The following is a 22,470-nucleotide window of genomic DNA, read 5'->3' as shown; positions in this document are numbered from 1 at the left end:
GCAGTCCTCTTCTATTGAATGGTTGTTTAGTCTGTGCTATTCTGGCACTTACGTCTTTTTCACTTCTTCCGTCCAAGGATATCCGACATCCTACATAGGGGAACGTCTTCTATTTTCTCTCCATTTAGCCATACACTTGCCCCTTCCTGTCCTGCTCTTGTAAGACATAGTGAAGCAGAAACACATAAGAAACGTAACTAGAAAAAAGGGTACACATGATTTGAAATTAGTTTTACTTTTGGACATCATACTTACTTCCTCTGAGAGAATTCAAGTCGACACGGACGATCTGTCTAGCTACATCCAGGAAAGTTTCATCATCTCTGCAAATAGCTCCTGACAATAATTCACACAAGTAGGCAACTTCCTTATACTGAGGTGGCATATTTGGGAGTGTTTTGGAACGTATGGCCTGCAAAAAATTAAAAAGTAAATATCTTACATATAACATCACACTAGATTCTGAGGATTCGATATCTTTTTAACTACTGTATATAGTAAATTTATTTATTTATTTTTACTAATGAGTGTAACAAGTCTGACTTAATTCGTGTTTTTTCAACTATTATACTATTAGACGCATCATTTCAATACTAAAATGAACTTACATACAAACTATTTGGTCTAGGAATTAATTCGTGCGGGTGGACAAGAGATGGCGCAACGAACGGAGCGTCCCACAGTTCCGTGTATACACACATGTGTTGCAAACCCCTGTCATCGCGTATCGTTCGTAGTATAGGGCAGTGGATTAAAGCGTCAACAACACCAGTTTGTAGTTAAGTGAACATGGCGCAATTTGTGCCTGATAAAAGTGTTTTTGCGGGGTGTCCTGCTGCATTACTTTAACATGCAGAAAAGTGCGACTGAAAGTCATCGTATTTTGGTGGAAGTGTATGGTGACCATGCTCTAGCTGAGCGAACGTGTCAGAAGTGGTTTGCACGGTTTAGAAGTGGTGATTTCGGCTTGGCAGACCAAGAGCGAGCTGGACAGCCAAAAAAATTTCAAGACGAAGAATTGACAGCATTGCTCGAGCAGGATTCGTGTCAAACGCAGGAACAACTTGCAGCAGCATTAGGCGTTGATCAAACAACAGTCTCCAAACGCTTGAAAGCCATGGGAATGATTCAAAAGATGTCACATTGGGTTCCACATGAATTGAAAGACAGAGACGTTGAAAGACGAAAAACCATTTGCGAATTGCTGCTTCAACGACAGAGCAGAAAGGGGTTTCTGCATCGAATTATTACGGGTGATGAGAAGTGGATCCATTACGAGAACCCTAAACGAAAAAAGGCCTGGGTGAAACCAGGTGAACCAGGTCCATCACAACCAAAACGAGATATTCACTGTGCAAAGGTTATGCTGTGCATATGGTGGGATATGAAAGGTGTGGTGTACTATGAGCTGCTGCAACCGGGTGAAACTATGAATGGAGAACGTTATCGACGACAATTAATGCGTTTGAAGCAAGCTCTGGCCAGAACACGACCAGAATGGGAGAACAGACATGATAAACTTATTGTTCAACATGATAACGCTCGCCCACATGTCGCAAAACCGGTCAAAACCTATTTAGAAAATGTCGGATGGGAAGTTTTACCCCACCCGCCGTATTCACCAGACGTTGCTCCTTCGGACTACTACTTGTTCGATTGCATGAACAACGATTTGATTGGACAGCGGTTTACTTCTTCAGAAGATATCGAAACATGGGTCTCTAACTGGATCGCTTCCAAGGATGAGAACTTCTTTCGCCACGGAATCCGTACATTGCCTGACAGATGGGCGAAAGTGGTGGCTAGCGATGGACAATATTTTTCTTAAGGTATTTATGTATTTTGTGTTTGTACTACAGCTTCAATGTGTGCGTACCAACCGCACGAATTAATTCCTAGACCAAACATAATAACCTTTAATTAGACATGACTATAATCAGAATTGTTACACTGTGCGGAAAGTCATGTAGCTTTTATTTTTGCTTTCTTGGTTTTGAATAACCCTAAAAAAACTGATAACACTTTGACGACCAAATTTATCAGACAATAAAAAAACTGCACAGTTAGGAAACTGTAGAAAAGTGATCTCTGAAAGATTAGATACGGATTTAAATAAAATTTCTTTTGAATTCTGACTTTCTTGCGAAATCATTGTGATTTCCCCAGGTTTATAAGGTCTGTTATTATCTTAAGCAACGGAAAATCAGCAAATAATATATATGTTTTCTGAAATCTAATATAAATAAAATAAACAGAGTTTGATTGTGTGTTTTTCTGTGCAAGGCCTGGGGATCAGATGAGTGGACCGAGAGTAACCGAATTTGGGTTACGAGTACCTTGATGCAGGCCCCAGACCAAGACGAAGCTTCTTTTTTTCTTTTTTTTCGAATTTCGAACCAGGGGGATCTCCGGGGGGAGGGGGGTTACCGGGACATGCAAAAGTAGTAGCAAATGACCGATATTAGTGTCAAATTCATAGTTTTCGCGGTCGCTGAGATCAATGGTGAAACTCGATTGCACCGCGAGGGAGGAACCAAGACATGGAAAAAAAAATCCAAAATGACCGATATTAGTGTCAAATCCATAGTTTTCGCGGTCGATGAGATCATTGGTGACACTTCCATTAGCGATGACTTGCAAATTCAGCTACCATTCTATGCGGGCCGAGGGTCACCGGGAGGGGGGGAAGATACCGAGATATGTAAAAATAATCCAAAATGACCGATATTAGAGTCAAATCCATAATTTTCGCGGTTGCTGAGGTCAATGGTGAAACTCAAGATCGCGTTTACTCCGAAATTTAGCCCCCATCAGCTAAGGAACGAGGGTCATAATAGAGGGGTCATCGTGACATGCGAAAATAATCCAAAATGACCGATATTAGTGTCAAATCCATAGTTTTCGCGGTCGTTGAAATGAATGGTGATACTCCCACAGACATTGACTTCCTAATACAGTCCCCATCAGCTGGGTACCAGAGGATTTTTTTTAAAAAATTCGAACCAGGGGGTCTACGGGGCGTTTACCGGGATATGTAAAAGTAATTGAAAGTTACGGATATTTCTTTTCACTGTTCAGTTTGTTTACATAGATATTTTATCTGATCCATGCGAAGAATGGGTATATTCAGCTAGTATAATAATAAAACTACAGTTTGCTTACCTTTTCCAACGTATGTCTCAGAGTACTCGGCTCTTCAATTACGTGTCGAATAAGAAGTGTTGACAAATTGATGAAGCCAGTGAAGCCCGAAGCCTGGGTAAGCTGCAGCAAATATTTAACACCTCCTTCGTTAGCAAAAATCTCAGCGCTCTCATAGTCTCTAGTTAAATGCAGGCAGATTCGCATAGCCGCGTGTAAAGAATCTCTATCAACAGGAACACCAAGCAGACCAACACAGGATCTAAAGAACAAAAGGATCATTAATTTCCTTTACACTTTCAAATGCTTTGTTACGGACTATTCTGTCTCATGGAATAATAAATATGAAAATTTGAACATAAATTGTTATCAATTTAAAGAAATTTTAGACATTTGACCAAACAGTGAACAGTACATCAGTACATATTACACGATTTATTTCATCACAAATATAAAATATGTAAAGAGGAATAAATTACGAATTGACGGATACAACATTCTCTTATAGTAATTTTCTATTCAAGGTGCTAATGTAATTTAATCGAAATTAATTTCATATAATGATATACAATTATAAATTACGCAATTGAAGAAAGATTCATTGAATACACATTACGCAGGATAAAGCAAGATGATCATTGTGCCAACAACGATCCTAATGTATCACAATCAATTGTTGCGAGAAAAAAAGAAGTATCATAAAACTGAATGCCGAAATTTCAATGACTACATTCTGTGAAGTTAAATATTTTTGCATTACAATGTAATACATTACATAAAATACAAAACCAGTGCAGTGAATACATGCAAGTAGTAGGTTGTGTACACATTCTGAAAATAAAGAAGTCATATCTGAAGAATACAGAAAAAATATTTTGCTACGACTGCATTAATAATGGAATTTCGCTCCCTTGCACTAGAGGGCACCTCATCTTTAAACAGCTTCATGATGATAGGCCAACACTGCGTCCTCAGCTGAAAGTGAGCCTGGCACAACTACCAAAAACAAGCATAATAAAGTACACGGGAGAATACATGTTTGTTATATACTATCTATCGAACAATATCCTTTTTCTATCTATCTATCTAGGGTGATTATACATTATTCATCGGGTTATAAAGGGCTGTGTTAAAAATGTGTAACACATACAATAAGGAATTACACATGAAAATATACAGAAATCGTCCAAGTGTCACACATCTTGTTACAATGTTTGACGGGGCTTCCCTTCGTCACACGACAAATTCTTTTATATGAAATTAATAGTCGTCAATGCAGTTATAATGCAATCACCACACTGTCTTCTACTTGCCTTCAAGAGAAAAACTGTTATGAGTGGGAGATCTAGGTGGTCATAGGAGTCATCTTCAGCAGATCTCCCATTCCAACGGCGTGAGAGTTCTTCGTTCAGGTCCTTCTACAAAGACACCCACTGTTCTTAAAATTGTGAATACTGTATGAGAATACTTTGCAGACTGGCAATACTGCAACTGGCGGTGCAGTTGCAAACTGTCTACGGAATGCACACTGTACAGTAAAGCGGGAAAACATTCCTCATATTACAAAACACAGAATGCTTTCTGCTTTATAGACGCTAGTTTGGAAATTAGGCCTACAGTGCACCATCTGTCACCACAAGCTAAGATTACGAATATGATAAACTTTTAAATCTGCTCTTTCATTTAATCATTAGCACAAATATATTGTATTAATAGTTTTCGGCACATTTCATTTTAAAACCGAATGAATCATTTATAATCACCCTATATATATATATATATATATATATATATATATATATATATATATATATATATATATATATATCCTAAAACTCATCACACACACAAACAAAATTAAAACTCGTCACTTACTTCACAATCAGACACCGCAGTTCAGAATTTAATCCCTTTAGAACGACAGTTACTTCTTTTCTCTTGCCTTTCACAAGTCCCACAGTTTCAAGCTCTTTGGCCATTTGAAAGGCATCTACAAGTGCTGGGTCTTTTTCATGAATGTCTAACCTTCCCAGTTCAATTTGTAATTGTTCAACACCATTATCATCATCGTCGTCGTCCATGCAATCTACCTCCGCAAGCTCCCATCCATAATCCTCTTCATTGCTCGAAGGGGTTCCTGAATCCACTTCACGTTGCGGGTCAGGTTTTACAAATCCTAATGCCACTGGTCGCCGGTTTCCACTTTCTTCATTAACCTGGCGAGAAAATAAAATTGTCAGTGTTTTCCAATTTATTAATAATCAACGCATACCACTCTTCTTACATCTACGAGTATTGTGATTCAGACAACTGTTTTATCATTTCTTTTGTACAAAAACTAGCATGAGCTCTGATTACTCAACAAACAACAAAATAGACCCTATTTAAATGTAAAATATATCAAACTTTTACAGTTACGATAGCCTTTCAGTGTTCATAGTATAAGGTTTGAATCTACGCATATCGATGGCTCCCGTCATGTCCTTTTTCGTTGTTACTATTGTATATCCAAAAAAATGATTCAAAATATATACAAATAGAAAATAATAAAATAAAAAATAAACAAATCGGACTATAACTAACGATGACGCGATATAGACGAATGACGTAACATACTGGTGAACAAACACACTGAGGGTACAGTAACAAAACTAGACTCCAAAATTAGACTAAATCTAACATATAACTGAAATGCTTGAACAATATTTTTATCACTTCTTTCGTACAAAAATTTCAGTATGAGCTCTAATTACTCCTCCTTGGCTTATGCATTGCAATTTTACCTCTGTAAGACGAGAATCTCTCACACAAGATATTCAACGTAACAACTGAAAGTACATTGGATATGAACCATGGCAAATATTAAGGTCAAATTTTACAGACAGAAACAATAATAAAATGACACAAAATACATGACAAGTATTGTGAAACGTAATGTAGCAAAATGGAACCTACATTGTTTCTAATTTGTTTTCACTAAATAATTAAAGATCTAACTTAGATCTCTTCAAAATTTCACACCAAATAAATAATACATCGAAAGTATAACTAATTATTTACGGATGACTCACACTAGCTACTAATTTCAAGATTTGAAAGACCAGATTATCAATCTTGCTCGGCCATTTTCGACATGAGTTAGAGAAGTTCCACTCACGTTCACGTAGCTTAACACACACTGAATAAAAACATGTAATTAGTAAGAACTGAAGCTTTCCTGATATCATAATGAATATATTTGTTCTCTGGCAATCAGCCAGGCGAGTTCTTCGTCGTCCAACATTTGGAAAACCGACATTCTTCTCTGTTTTCAGGATAAAGTATGAGAGACCTCTGTCTTCAGGATTCAAGGAAGGGAGTGGCAGCCAGCATACTATAAGAAAGGCTTCTTTTTTGGTCTCTCATACTTTACCCTGAAGACGATGAGGAATGTTGTCGGTTCTCCAAACGTTTGAGACGTATAATTCATCTGACTGATTGCCTGAGTACAATTACATTCATGTAATTAGTAGTTTCACCAATAAAGAATAAGGATTATCAGACAGTAAAAGTGAACTGAACTTCTGCCTCTAATCTTCCTTGCCGACACCTAACTGCGTGGGATAGAAGGTATCTGATTGTCGTTACAGCTACCAAGAGATCTGGTGAGAACACCTATGCAAACATTCCTCCTGGAACGTATTGCATAACGTATCAGCATTTGATTTAATTCATACTTCACACTACAGATAGCGCTGAACACAGCATAAAGTAAATAAATAAAAAGGAATTTACAATTGATATAGACGATAAGTTACGAACCGGTGTAGTGTGAAGTACAACTTTACACACATTAAGCGCAAACACTCCAACTACATCTATTCCCAATTGACTAGTATTACTAGGTGATTTGAAAACAATTTAACACACACAGCTAGTAATTACTAAACAATTTTTAAAACAAATAATTTCTATTAGTTTTTTTCTATATAAATTTGAACATGCATCACACACCATGTTAGTAACAGAAAAGCGCAAAACTATCTGCTTATGAATACTTACTTGTTGCATTGTATTGAACTGGATGATATAACGCCTTCGGCCAGTAAGTATTCGCACGCTGTTTTCTCCATTCCAGTAGGCGTCATTGATAAACTTGTTGTTCATTCCAGTGTAATTGCACCATTTGCCAGTACTCAAGTCGTACCACTTGAAGTATCTTGAACTTATCTAAAATAAATTGTTTTCGTATTGTCATTTGGACAACAATCTACTTTAGCATACAACCTGTAGGTTGTTTAATTTCATATTACTGGGTTGTCGGAAAAGTCATGGGGTATTTTTCTGCTTTTCAACAGCTATTTACTTAATTTTTTTCTGATTATATATATAAAGAACAATGATAAATTGGCAGGTTTGTTCTATAAGCTTTTGGCCATCTTTCACTGAATTTTGTAATTCCTAGTCCACAGAAGAACCTGAATTTAAAGTTATACCACTCAAGTAGCTTTGAAGAGAAGAACAAATGAAAATCTGACGGTGCAAGGCAGCTGGGTATCCCAAAAATCCCAAACACTCCAACAATTTTTCACGGATGATAAAACTTGCGTGTTGTTCCGCGTTCTTAATGGAACACAATTTCATTATGATTAATGAACGCTGGATATTTTTGGCTGATGGATTCGTTCGAACTGCCCACTTGCCAACAGTACACATTCAAAATGATTGGTTCTTTGGTAACAGTTAAAAAAACCTCGGCATTGAAAGCATAATTTCCTGTGATGATTGTCTACTTTCGATGTCTTTTAAGATGAATCATCACTTCAGGATCAAGATAGTTTGCATACTACATTGTTGTAAACCATCCACTCATCACTGGTAATCAATCCTTTTGAAAAGAGACGAGTGTTTTTCTCACGTTTAATGAGCATATCGCAGATGTCTATAAGCAACGTCAAATGAAGCTTGAATGATTTATGTGTAATGTTTCTGTAATCTCTCGTATCGTGTAACAATGAATTGTTCAATGCCTTTATTATATCATCATCATTGATCGATCGATCTCTGTAAGCCTCCATGATCAAGGAGCGTCCTTAAGATCAAAATCACAAAGAATTTTGTAAAACATCTTTGGCACTGATGTTGCTGTACAGTATTGTCATAGTAAACTTAACTTTTTACGAGCCTGAGGCGCGTTCTTCACTTTCGGAAAATAAAACAGTAAAATCTCACGCATAAATGTACAGTTTGGTCTTCTATCTTTATTTAACTTCTCAAAATCTGCAAAATTCAATCGAATTCTATTTTTATTTTTTTCTTCTCTTTTCCTAATGCAGCTACAACTGTCACCTGTCAAATTACACAGCAGTAACAGAGACATCAATGACTTAAGTAGTTCCAAAAGTCAACTAGAGCCAGCTGTTGCAAAAATAGTCATGATTTTTCCGACAAACCAATAGAATTAAAGCTGTAAATGCTGTCTATTCAATATATATATATATAAGACTTAAAAACCCACACTGCAATAATTTAAATCACTCAGAATTATTTATGTGATACGGTATGACTCTTAAATCAGTCGAAATCAAAAGTGCATATCATTCTATAAATGTTTAAGCATGAGAAAATTTAAACAAGCTGAGTCTACAGTTACATCTACTCATAATAAATGCATGCATCAATTGTTCAACTAACATGTTACTTCTATATGTACTAATTATTGTAAGTTTGAACTGTAATTACACTATGTCTACTCTAATTACAATATCTACCATTCCCCATTAAACTCTAACAATCAACCAACGTTCGGTATGTTACATCATGGTTTATCACAATATCATACATGATCAACTACAAATAAACATTAAAAGGTCCGAACAATATATTTTTATTACACTGGGTGGGTCAGAATGATTTGAGCGGTTTTATGAATTCTTTTAGGAGCTTGCGTAGCACATACAGGTTTTATGAAGTTCAGGGGGTGGGGGGGATCAAGTTTGTAATCATACGCATAAAACTTACACAGGAACAGCGTGTGCGAGGTTCACCGAAAATTCTGTAACACTTTAAAAAACAACGCGAACGGTCAATCTTTCACTCATAGAAACACGGCCTTGTATTCGACACATATATTTTAACATGAATTTCTGCGGTTGTTCATACACTGACTCACCTGATAACAAGATTGCATTACATCCTCCCTCCCAATATTTTCTTTACGATTTAAGGACGTTAGTAAATATGAGATTCTACTACTTACATCACTTTGATTACACTGAAAGGATGACAATACGAAAATCATGCATCAGACACAATTTCCTCTAAATCCACACAAGATGTGACGGAAGGAGCAAAACCAAACATACATATGATTCAATCATTTCGCATTACTGAGTTGCAACATTTGTAAGTGTTAACTTCAAACCTTGTTAATTAATCATGAGGCATGTGTTTACATAAGCAGTTTTTGCTGCAATATGTGAGGCGAAGTTTCATTTTAATCCATCTTACGAAAGAAATACGTAAGATGTTTCCCCCTGTCGCTTTACTTTCCAGCATAGATATGTGAAGCACTAAATAGATACAAATTAACTTTATTCCAAGCATGTATGTTTGCTAATTACCTATCATCTTAAGGCGACGGAAAGCAATCTGTTCCACATTAAAATCTAAAATCATTACAGTTAATTGATACGAATTTTGATTGTATCGGTTTGATATGCGTTACCTTGTTCCGTATACAAGGACTAGATAAAAAGTAATGGCAACATTCTTATATTATTCATATCTGACTTTGTGCATAGAAAAACACCTCTTACGTATCTTCAATGTAATGATCTCCTATCTCGATCACACTCTGCTAGACATGTGGAAGGCATCGTCTCCGTCAAGCCATCAATCTTTGGCGATGTACCACAAAGACAGCTATATGACACGGATGATAGTTTCTCTTGTGTCGTAGTGCTTTCCGAGAAATTGTCTCTTAATTTTGGTGAAAAGGTAGTTACGAAGTCCCAGAAAACATTGTTCTCTACTACACCCATGTGCCACTTCAATCTTAATCCACCCACGTTATTCGTCTTTCCAAAACATATTTGTTATGGAGCTTCTACTCTCCTCCATTTTACACCACCATTGCTTTTGACTGAATAACACAAAATCGTCACGACACACGACACTTCATCGTCTTACATTCCCTTAACAGCTAAGAACTCTTGTAGTGCTGAGACACAGCTCTCTGCCGTGAGAAGAGTGTTGCCACTACTTTTTATCCATCCTATGTATACACGAGGAAAGATCATAAACACAAATAGCGACTCGCCTGGAAAACTAGTCTTGCGAACAATTCCGCTCAGTTATTCGATTTCTGTGCACGAGAAACATGTCACCGTGGCTGAAATTTACTGGTAGCTGGTAAAGGCTTATGGGGAGACTGTAGTGTCTTGTCAGCATGTCGCAGAATGGTGTCTAAAGTTTGCGTCCGGTAGAGAAAACGCCACCGACGAGAAGCGCAGTGGCCGACCCAGCACGGAATCAACAGATTTGAACGCAGTCGCGTGGAGGAGTCGATTCCGGACAACAGACGGATCATAGCGACTTTCACCTGTTCCCACACTTTAAGGAGCACCAGGAGGCCGTCGCTTCGCTTCAGACGAGGAGGTGAAATACTTCGTGACAACGCGACTGAACACGGAAGGACATAATTTTTAGCAAGAGGGAATCTTCAAAGTTATCCCACGATGCGACAAGTGCCTCAACAGATATGGAGACTGTCGAAAAATAACCTAATGGATGTACTATCTGTTGGCTGTGTTGTTTGTATGGAATAATATATATACGTTTCACTGCAAGCTTTGCAACCTTGCTTTTCGATCACTCTTGGTAATAATTATAGAAGCATAGTGAAAATGCGGACACAGTTTTGTAAATGCATTCTGTGTAGGTACTAACAGTGTACAGCTTTTTAATGAAAGAAGCGGTAATGTCTGTGATTTGTTATATTGTACTTTTGAGTTTTATGTCCCACAACTCCTGCCTTTCAGTTACAGATTATGAGAAATTAATGATGATAATGTAAATAAATTGACCTCGACCTGAATGGGATTCAAACTCCTTACACGCCTGTTTTCAGATCGCCAACCTAACGCATTAGACCAACCACTATTCTAGCTTTGTTAGTATCAGACTTTTTTCACACAGGAGATTTATTTTTTAATTACTACAGTGCAAAATATTGAACAGATTTATTAATGAGAAGAGTTCAGTACCTTCATACCGCATTCTTTAGATTGATTTATTTATTTCGACTCGTTTTATATCTCGAGGTTAAAGTTATAAGAAGCCTCATCTACACCCAAACATGATTTTAAAAAAAAATTCTAAGACAATATTTTACAATATGAAAAATTAGTGTGAAACTTTCAACTTTCTAATTTCTTATCGATATAACAATACAAATGATGCTTTCTTAAATTTACTTACCTGAAGTAATCGTTTCTTCCTCTTCGTACAAACCGATATCCTCTCATACATGTCCAGCAAAAGCAGAAGAGGAGCTACCCACTTGGGTGTAATTTTGTCAGTCGCCTTGCGCAAGGCTTCCTCAATGATCATCAACAACTTCACAAGCTGTGGCAATAAGTGCGTGGTATACACTGCCACACCACAATGAACCTTCATCTCCTGAAACACAATATCAGTATTCAAATAGTTTATAAAGTAATTAATAGAGACCGGATGTTAGGCAAAATGCCTATTCTTTAATATTAAAGATATGATCAAAAATAACATTTTAAAGTTTATATGGGGGGTTACAGTTTCGATTTAAGTCAATTTTATTTTGCCTATTTTGCCTATTTCGACCTTTACTGCCTAGATAATTGCTTTAGTGCCTAATGTTGCCTATTCTATGCATTTTCTTCAAATTAAGCCTTCATTGGAAAAATGTAATTTATATAACATAAATAATACACAAATATATGTGTATATTAGGTGTTTGTAAACACAGGCACGTGGTACGTTGCAATATATATACAGAGTGAACTTCAAAGATATGCACATACTTCGGGAAATGATTAGTGATATCAAAAGAAGACAAATAGTCCTCGTGTATTTTGTCTAATTCCGTGTCATGTACAAGTGACAGAGTGCCAACTTGGAATCGAAAATCGAATCCTGACAATTAGAACGAAACCGAAAGATGTGCGCATACTTCGAGAGGTGATTCGTGACATGAAAAGAAGACAAAACGTCCTCTTGAATGTCACCAATCACCTCCCGAAGTATGTGCACACTTTTATGTCTCGTTCCAATTGTCAGGATTTGATTTTGGATTCCAAGTTCGCCCTCTTGTCACTCCTACACGACATGGAATTCAACAACATGCAAAAGGACTTTTTGTCTTTTTTTTGATGCCATGAATCACCTCTTGACGTATGTGGACATCTTTCAGGTTCTCCCAGTATATATGGAATGCATAACAAGCTTCGTTTTTATATACACAATAAAAGAAGATATTAACAGAGAAGTATGTTTCTATATTCTTTGAACATTATCTATGACTTGAAACTATTTTTTAATTATATTGAGTATTTATCTTCATTATTTCGAGTTACATTTTACTGCCTATTTTACTGCCTATTTTTAAAAATTTTAGTGCCTATTTGCCTGCCTATTTTCTAGGTTTTTAGTGCCTAAACATCCGGTCTCTAGTAATTAACTTACTATTTTACTTATTTCTTTATTTATTTTTATTTTAGGCATCAACTCTATATTTCCGGCAATAACTTATAAAATACGATTATTTCATTAATATGAAGGTGAATGACAAATTTTCTACTTCCTGAGACTACTTGCAATACTTAAGAGTCTTCATCCCGGCGAAATTAAAATACCTCTAATTTTACAGTAATTATGTGATATCTTCAAATAGATAAAATATAATTGAAATATGGAACAAGAGTGCCCTAGACAATATTATTTTGCGTGAGGTACCGTTATCACAAGTCACCTAGTGGCTTTCCGTTTTCAGCTGTTTAGAAACGCGAAAATAAATACTGATTTTCACAATGGCTCAAAATCGAAAGCAGATAAGTGAGTCGTGATAACGGTACCTCACGCAAAATAATATTGTCTAGGGCGGTCTTGTTCCACATTTCGATTATCTTCTATCTATTTGAAGATATCACATAATTACTGTAAAATTAGCGGTATTTTAATTTCGCCGGGATGAAGACTTAATTCTAAAAACTGGATGTTCTCAGTTTTTTAACTGATACAGAGAACACGATATACTACCGACGATCTTTGAGTTCATTTAGGTGTTTCCTCATTACAAATGCGAACATGAGTAATTAACGAGGCCGCAAACTTCACCACATGAAAAAATCAACGCTATAACTAAGATTACACTTTGTGTGTTGTTCTAGTTCGTTAACTTGCTTTTCTAAGTATTTTAAAATAATTATTCTGATGTATGGACAAATGAGCATTGGATACAAATGAGCATACAGAGAAGACATTCAACATAGTTGTTTTTATCAGCAATTTTCTCCGAGTTGTGGTTGCTGTAACAGTAACGATTTTCACGAAAACTAATACTCACATCAAAGAGCAAAGTTAGGAGATGCAATCTTCCAGCAGTCTTCTGGGCTTCTTCAGAGTTTGCCAGCTTGTTTACAATCACTTGAGGTTCTCTACTTATGCTTGCAAGCTTCACTAACAAATCCAGATGTACAGATACCTGAAAGAAAAAGTTTATTTTCAATTTCAACCCAATACTTATTAGACAAAATGCGAATTCAAAAATATTTGCGACTCCTTGCCAAGTTTTCCTATTATTTTGGAGTTTACCGTTCCGTTCAACACAAAGGCTAGATAAAACATAGATCTACAGTTTAACGTAGGATCCAAACCACATGAGTTCCATTCAGGAATCGTCCACATCGAAGGCGAGTACGCTAACCATTTTTCTATTATCAATTTGAAAAGTAACTGTGAATACTTTGTTTGTATCTTACAATAATAAATCTGCTCTTAATTCCAATAACAAATGGACTGCATGTTTAGTAAAAGACAATATAAAATTCAACGCTGAATATATACCTCATCAATCAACTGCATCAGCATTTCCCTCTTCCAGTTATAACCATTCCGTCTTTCGATTGTAACCAGTAAATCACAGATGCGGTACACAGTTTCGGGTAGCATATCAAGCAGCTCAAAGCAACCGCTCAAAACGTCTTTCGTAAACTCATTAATCACTTCCTTTCTCAAAGGCTCGTATTTCTGAAAGAAAACATACAGATGTTACTACCATTGTATATTTTATATCTGCTTTCCTTGGAAGAAATTACTGGCATTACGTAAGACATTACATAAGAGAAAGATTATATATATACACACTGGGTGTTCCAGACCACCCGCACACCCCTCTGTAAATCTGAATAAGTAAAATAAAGAAAATTTTAAAAACGGTATTTCACGTTTTTAGCTATGCTCTATCGAATTATGGTATTTTCATCTTCCGATTTTTAGTGTTCTCTGAAAAAAGTGAACAAGTCTACGTGAAGGAAAATATGAACAGACTCCGTTTCTGAGTTATGACTTTGTATTATGTAACGAAATTTACTTTTAAGATCACACAGTACAATAACTATTAGCTTTACAGGAAGTGGTATAGAAAAAATTTTTCATACTGACGTTCTACTTTGGTCAGTCCATCACCTAGAATTAAAAGAACGTTAAGACTTGAAACAGAAAATCTATACAACACAGTTAACTTACAGACTTGCGATATTTTTACTCTCTTTAACTGCACACAACTGAACTGAATCTTCTTAACAAAATACTACTTACTTTGGGATCTTTCTCCGGTATATGGGAAGTTGGTCCGTGGTGCACATCCTCCTTTTTCTTGGATGATGTCTCTTCACTCGAGCATGATTCTCCCAAAGACATTGCAATGGCTCGAACCATTTGGTCCTCCTCTGATATGTCTAAATCCATAGAAAGGGTCTAGAAAACGGAATTGGGTTATGTACTTTCTGTTCATTTGTAGGTGATCAAAGTGTTTTAGAGATACAGTCAAATAAGTACAACAATTTTAACTGGATGAGTGGTGACTGAGGAAATATAGGGTCATTTCTTTATCAGAAATATTTATCTTGAAATTTTTACGCTATAGTCAATGACTGACTGGTTACATCTGATCACACTGTCTAGCGGAAGAGAATGGGAACAGAACTCGATAAAGGTTCTAGTCCGACATTTACTTCCATCAAAGGGATCTCTGGAAAATTTGAGGCGATGAGGTTGGGTGTCCTAAAAATAGCTTGAACCCACTCAGCCAGCTTATACGAAACGTACAAGTGGTAGAAACAAACACTGAATTAAACTATTTTTGAATGTTTACGCACAGAAAAAAAAAATACAGTAAAGAGTGGAATTTGTGATGGACAGCGTAATAGTCTTATTCCCCTCCCTGTCTTATAAAGTGATCCGCTCAAGCATATATAGTCTTCTTATGTTAAAAGTACATTGTGTTACACGGTCCTTTTTCATAGTTCCTTCTTTTCGATGTCTCCTTTTCTCAGATTCCTTTGTTCCACCTCATGCATAACGTATTCTTTGTAATGTCATTGTTACAATGAAATACGGAGTTGTCCTTACGTATACAGTAGATACTCATACTCTCACTCTCTCTCTCTCTCTCTCTCTCTCTCACACACACACACACACACACACACACACTCACACACTCTCTCTCTCTCTTTCCCTCCTTACGTATTAATCCTAGTTATGTTATGATCAAATTTCATATGCTATTACATATCGGAAGACCTGAATACCGATGTACATGTTACAAAAAAAGCCTTCCAACTGTCTTATAAGCCACATATCTGAAACTATGAAGTTTAAAATCATGGGTTGCAATAAGAAAATTTTATGATGCCCACGTTTTCTTTAACTCGTGTACAATTCTACCCACTGAAAATTTCGAACTACCGTACCTCAAACATCCTACGAGTATCAATGTAGAATTCGAACCACATGAGCTCCCGCCGGGTCTCCCACGCCAAAGGCGCGTACGCTAACCGCTTAGCCACGAATGAGCTCTCCCATAGAGCAGTAGCACTCAATTACCAAAAGGATATAACAGTTGGGTATGAAACGCAGAAACCCCTTAATCTTGTCACGGTTTCTTTATCTTAAGTATTTGCAATTAAAAAAAAGTTTCCAAAGCAATTATTTTGTTCCTTGGGATAATATAAAGTGTACACGCATGCACTCTCTGCAAGTATAGTCGCGTTTCTTATTAAACATTCACGCTACACACACTAAATTCTTTTGGCATGTGAGTGGATATTACTTTTCTATAATTGAATTAATGAATTTGCATGCAAAGTTCTCAATAGAATATTTGTGGTAATAACGTACCTGTGCTGTTCTCACAAGAGGCGATGGGTTACTAAGTAGATAGTCAGTAGCTTGTTCGAGTGACGGAGTGTGTAATAACGCCTCAACGCAGTGTTCTCGAGCAAAACCCATATCCATTAGTTGCTGAAGATGATCAGGGTTTACCTCTGGTTCAGCATCCTCTTGTCGGCGGCTTGAAGTACTTGACTCTCCTTCACTGATATTTTCTTTGTCTTTTGCAAGCTTTTCCTGTAATAAAATACAAAGCTTACTTTAGTTGAATTCACAAAAATTAGTACATGGCCATTAGCAAATTCACACGATAAATTCACTGAACTGCATACATGTTGCGTCTGTACTGTTATATATTTTAAAGTAATCATTTTCTGAAAGAATTTTTCAATGGACTGTAAATTCGTAACTTTATTTTTATCTTTTACGTAATACTTACTTGGATGATCATTTCTCCCACCAGGATATGTCGGAAAATGGCCAACATAGACTCGCACATTCTTTGTCCATAGGACTTGAATGGACGTCGCCTCCACAAAATCATAACAGCCTCGAAAGCACCCTGCAAAATTAAGAAAAAAAAATAGACCCATGAACGTATATAATCTTACAAGAATTAAAGGTTTTATTTTCAAAATGACGAAAACAACTACGACAAAAGATTACATCTATTCAGTGGCTTTCAATTTCTTTCTTCTCATGACAACTCCTGATATGAAATAAATTGTTTTAATTAGTTCTTATTCCTTCTATATACAAACTCCTACCTTGCAAGTCTTACGTATAAGGTTACTACCTTAATAGTCCAATCTATGTACTTGTATTATTGCCATAAGTTAGTTTATGTTATGCATTCACTTAGGAATTAGATTTCTGGGCTTTCGGCATCTATGGCCATGTTAGCACGTCAAGTATGAGGAATGACGTCCCTTGGCAATCACCCTATCCAAGGAAAGGGAAGAAAAATAGATTGGAAAGAAGGAAGCGGCCTGGGACCAATATGTTAGATACCCTCCCGGCATTTACCTGGTATGAATGAGGAAAATTCAGAAAACCTCACTCAGGATTGCTGGCATAAAAAAGCTTTTACACATTTTCGATCCAGTGTCGTCACCAGGAATCAGACCCGGGACCGCTCACACCAGATTTTGTTATGCAAAACGTGTGTTCTACAAAAATGACATGTACACTCAACACCGCAATTAATCATGAAAAATAACAAAAAGCTATAATTTTCTACACAAGCAATATCGAAGACAAGTGAAATACGCGTAGTTGTAAATAAAACTTCCATCTGATTTTTAATTTATCTATCCACGACTGACGTTTAATTGTTATGTAAACTGTATTTATTATATTTAGGTATTCGATTGCTCGTAACATCAGAACCCAAAGCTTCCAAAACTTATTTCATACGATAATAAAATAGATTACGAGCTGCCTCCATGCAAAGTATGATCCCGATCAGATGAGTTGGGTGTATTGTTTCTTGTATCCAAAAATATGACGCAATATTTGACCACCCATATTATAAAGGGTCAAGGTCTACCATCATGCCCAATTTGATTCCGATCGGATGATGTACATATATTTGTTGTTCTCTAAATTATGACATAAAATTGTTCTCTAAATTTTGACATAAAATTTGATAGTCTGTAACTAGGGAAACATAAGCCTGCACAATGTATTTCACACACTTGTATATAGCAGGTCATGGTGTACCAATGTGTCAACTTTGATCCGATCGGATTAGTTTGGCTGATCTCGTACAATATACAGTCTCTTTGGTTTTAAAGAGAAAATAAAATAAAAGGACGGAAAGATACGAACTCAATAGGCCATTCAAAACTCACTTAGAAAGAAAAATCAAGTATTTTCTAGCAGTACCCATCTGAAAACAGTCAAATGTCATAGTGATTATTATACTTCATTAAAAAAGATTTAAAACAAAACAACTAACTATCCGTGCTGTTGTACTGGAATGTAACAAGTTTCTGTGATAAGACTTCCAAATAAATATTTTAAGTTAACTGGTACTCCGAAAAGAAAGCAAGAAAAAAAGAGATTTAATTTATACTCACCTTCTGTATTTTGATCAAGTATTTAAGAGGTTCGAACTTGCACATCACTTGCGCTGCTCCCTTCGTAGACATTACATGAGGTGATTCAAGGATAGCTTTGGGATTGACCATTTTCTCCAGAAGTAACAGCCATGCATCCAGGAATTCTACAGTCACATCGGGAAGTTCGTTCAGATTACCGTGAGGTATCTGCGTTCTAAGTAATTCATCAGACAATGCCCATCTGAATGTTCTGAAATAAAGAAGAATCAAGAGAATAAGAAAAAAAACAAGATGCTAAGTTATTGATACAGACTAAAAACATCACACATTCCAATAATTTTAAAAATTGTTTTTGTGTTTCCAAATTACAAATACCTTGAGCCTTTTAAATGCAAAATACGTTACTCTATTCTATGACGAAACGCAGAAATTCTACGTTGGCTGCATCTAAACAGTCACCACTTAGGATCGGCAAAACATAATACAAATATATCAAATTGTCCAAGATAAAAGACTACTTTGATTGGCTGATCTCAGTTTAATGCCCTTTTTCTGCACTGAAGCTATAGATGTGAATTTACAGGTTAAAGTGGAATGTGACGAACATTAACCATTTAGTTAAGGGATGGCTTCATAAAATTTTGCGGTGTCTAATAACGTGCATATTGCAGTCATTAATTACTTGCTAAATTTAATAGCGCCAAGAAAATAAAGGAGTAGTGAAGGCCAAATAATAGAATTCATTAACACATTTACTTAACATTATTTAGGATAACTTGATTTTAACAGATTTGGAATGTTACATTTTTTAGGTCAACTCGCTAAGAGTTACAGCCTCTGACCTGATGTGACTAAGTGAGCAACAAGAGCGTGACTCCCCAGTTTGCATCACGATGCCAAGTGGACGCCGAAAATTGGAAGCACCGACCGGGAATCGAACCTGGGACCACGCGGACATGAATCCAACGCTCTAACCATTAGACTACGGTGTTCCCCAGTTTATTTTATTGTACAGAGTTTATTCAATTAACGGGTAAAACGTAACCCTCCCTGCTCTCCTGATTCAAGAAAAAGATAAAGCACAGGCAATTCCATATTTCACTAGTTCAGTACACAGAGGAGGTGATGTGGAAAGTAATACACTCCGGGCGCTTTATCCCCTCAGGTTGACCAACATATCCATTGACAAACTGAATAAGCCCCTGTCCACCACTGGACGAAGATAGAACAAGAGAATGAGACCTGTCTCATCAAGGATCGAACTCGGGCCGTACAGTTAGTAAGAACTCCTACTGACTACGTCACCGCAATTCTCAAAACACAAATAAATATCAGCAAACTGTGGGTACAATTAAATAATCCTATAAAGATTTTCAATATATATGATTTCAGTAGGGTTTGGAAATGGAAAGGGTATGTTTTAAATTTAATTTTACATTTCTCTCCATCAGATACTTCAAGACTTTCCTAGGACAATTTAAAATGTATATCTATTTTCACACACGTGTTTGAAAGAGTTCTACGTTTCTAAATTGTCTAATACAACGATGAAACATTCCAAATCCTGAAGTTCAATTCAACCTTCTCTGAAGTTAGCAATTTATAATCATCCTGAATAAGCAGACATAAAAAAAAGTTTTACGTCCCACGGATATGCCGGTTAGGCTAAAGGAAATAATGATGATGAGTAATGAATAAAATGGTGGAATGAAGAAAGTGGGAGGAAACGGGAGAATCCCGAGAAAAAAAACATGCACACGGTGTTTGTCTACCACAAAGTTCACTTGGCGCGAGCAGGGTTTGAATCCGTGACCCCATGTACCAAAGGTAAACACTCTACCACTGAGCCATTGCGGCCCCCAAGCAGACATCACAGAAAAAAAAAAAATAGAAGGTTCTCTCTCCTATTAAGTATTTTATTTAGTGCTTACTCGGAACAAGTCACCTTTTTTAAATCTAATCTTTAGTTATCAAGATACAGGTCTCCTATAAACACTTACCTAAAAAATGCTGTTTCACCACCCAGTTTTACGAACTTCTGCAGCATCAAATGGTAAGGGTATTTCTTCTCATCAAACAGCATTGGGGATGTGAATCCCAAAGAACAAATCAGGAATGTTAACCTAGGAAAGGAAAACATTCATAAACTACCATTCTTAAAAAGAAATATATAAATATTTCACTTAACTGGAAAGTGAGCTGACATAAATAAAACAGTGAAGTAACAGAGTGTGTGTGATATAGCATCACACAAAGATCGCTAAACAGATTTTTATAATTTTTGGTAGGTTAACCCCGTTTAAACCATAAACGATTTTTGTTGTTTTTCGTGATGCAATTACCATATGAAATAATTAGCCATTAAAATGTTCACTGAATTCCAATTGAAAGTACGCTTCGAATTATGCAACAATTGAAATTTTCATAGTTCCAATTCCTCTCCCTTGCCCTATAATCACGGAAGCAATAATTATTGTCTACATAAAAACGAGTAAATCCACTGACTGATTCACTTTTCAACTGATCTCTGAAAATACTATGCATAGAACATTGAAATTTTGTAAAAATTATTATCTTGTACCCCCAAGGTGCAAATAAGGCGAGATTTTGGAAACTGCATATCCTAAGGAGAATGGGAGACTTAATTACTTTTGTGTGCGCGTTCGCCAGTTCTCTGAAACTATTAGGTAGAACTCTGAAATTTCCTATAAAAGTTCTCCTTGCGCCCTAAGCTGAAAATAAGACAAAGTTTTGGGAATTATGTATTCTATGGGAGGATGGGGAGGGTTTAAATACTTTTATTTATTTATTTATTTATTTATTATTATCATAATTTGCGTTCGGCAGATACCCGAAATTATACGGTGTAGAATTTCGGAATTTTGTGGAGATGATCATCTTGCACTCTAGGCTGCAGTGATTTTTGGCATTGCATATCCTAAGGGGGGAGGGACGGGTGCTTAAAATCATTTTTGCTGTTCACGAGATCTTCAAAACTACAAGGCGCAGAACCTCTAAATTTTGTATAAATAATGTTCTAATACGCTAGACTGTAAATAAGATGAGTATGGGGAATTGCGTGTTCTAAGAGAGATGGTGAAGCCTTTAACTTTTTTTTTTTTTTTTTTTTTTTTTTTTTTTTTTTTTTTTTTTTTTTTTGCTGCTCAGTACCAAATACAAACCCTAAGAGTGGAATGCAAGTTCTTTCTTTTCACCCCTCCCCCATCAGATTTGGGAAACTATCTAGCGTAGAACCATGAAATTTAGGATCGAAGACGAAGAGGAATGGAACGCCGTGAGCGGAAGATATTAAAGCTATAGTCTGCAGTAACACACGGGAATATAAGCTAATACAATATAACTGGGATTACGGACATTTTCGGGATTAGAGAATGTACGTGCCAAAATAACACCTATTCCACCCGAGTTCACAAATCCCTTTCTAGCAACTGTTCAAATTTCTGTTTGTCTTTCGTTAATAATTAAAATTAGAATGATAGAATGACAAATATTAATAGGTCTCCGAATGAACATAAACCAATTTAAGATTTCAATTTCTTCCGCAGGTACTACAGTTGGAATGAAACTTCGAGCATTTACATTCAATTTGTTTCTCTTGTTAAAAAAAAAAATATTTATTTATTTATTCATTTATTTTCAAAATAATATAGGCTAGCAGATCAGATTACAATACAAATATGAAAGAAAATTACTCTATAATAATTAATCTAGTAGGAGAATTACAAAAAGAGCAATTGAGACTAGAAAGCAAGAATTGTGTACAGTTGCCTTAAGAAGTGCCTACCCTACCTTTAAAATTTCTTTTTTATCTGTTGTTAGTATCTTCGGAATGAGATGA

At 36.2% G+C, this 22,470-nt stretch overlaps 1 protein-coding gene across 7 annotated transcripts in view; it reads right to left on the bottom strand.

Annotated features, from left to right (window-relative positions):
* Window positions 1–22,470, bottom strand: part of HUWE1 (HECT, UBA and WWE domain containing E3 ubiquitin protein ligase 1) — a 220,624-nt gene that overhangs the window by 90,371 nt on the left and 107,783 nt on the right. For all 7 annotated transcript variants that reach the window (XM_081761380.1, XM_081761379.1, XM_081761384.1 and 4 more), the window contains 12 exons: window positions 20,612–20,734; window positions 18,630–18,861; window positions 16,988–17,110; window positions 16,558–16,785; window positions 14,977–15,135; window positions 14,224–14,406; window positions 13,724–13,861; window positions 11,602–11,802; window positions 7,183–7,350; window positions 5,017–5,357; window positions 3,163–3,403; window positions 256–412 (listed from right to left, as the gene is read on the bottom strand). In XM_081761380.1, the coding sequence (XP_081617506.1) occupies window positions 256–412; window positions 3,163–3,403; window positions 5,017–5,357; window positions 7,183–7,350; window positions 11,602–11,802; window positions 13,724–13,861; window positions 14,224–14,406; window positions 14,977–15,135; window positions 16,558–16,785; window positions 16,988–17,110; window positions 18,630–18,861; window positions 20,612–20,734 (2,294 nt within the window). The remainder of the gene's footprint in view (window positions 1–255; window positions 413–3,162; window positions 3,404–5,016; window positions 5,358–7,182; window positions 7,351–11,601; window positions 11,803–13,723; window positions 13,862–14,223; window positions 14,407–14,976; window positions 15,136–16,557; window positions 16,786–16,987; window positions 17,111–18,629; window positions 18,862–20,611; window positions 20,735–22,470) is intronic.

The sequence above is a fragment of the Thermobia domestica genome, chromosome 6 (assembly GCF_964235325.1).
Source record: "Thermobia domestica chromosome 6, izTheDome1.hap1.1, whole genome shotgun sequence".
NCBI lineage: Eukaryota > Metazoa > Arthropoda > Insecta > Zygentoma > Lepismatidae > Thermobia > Thermobia domestica.
The sequence above is the reverse complement of the archived record's forward strand: the minus strand, read 5'-3'. Positions and strand labels throughout refer to the sequence as shown.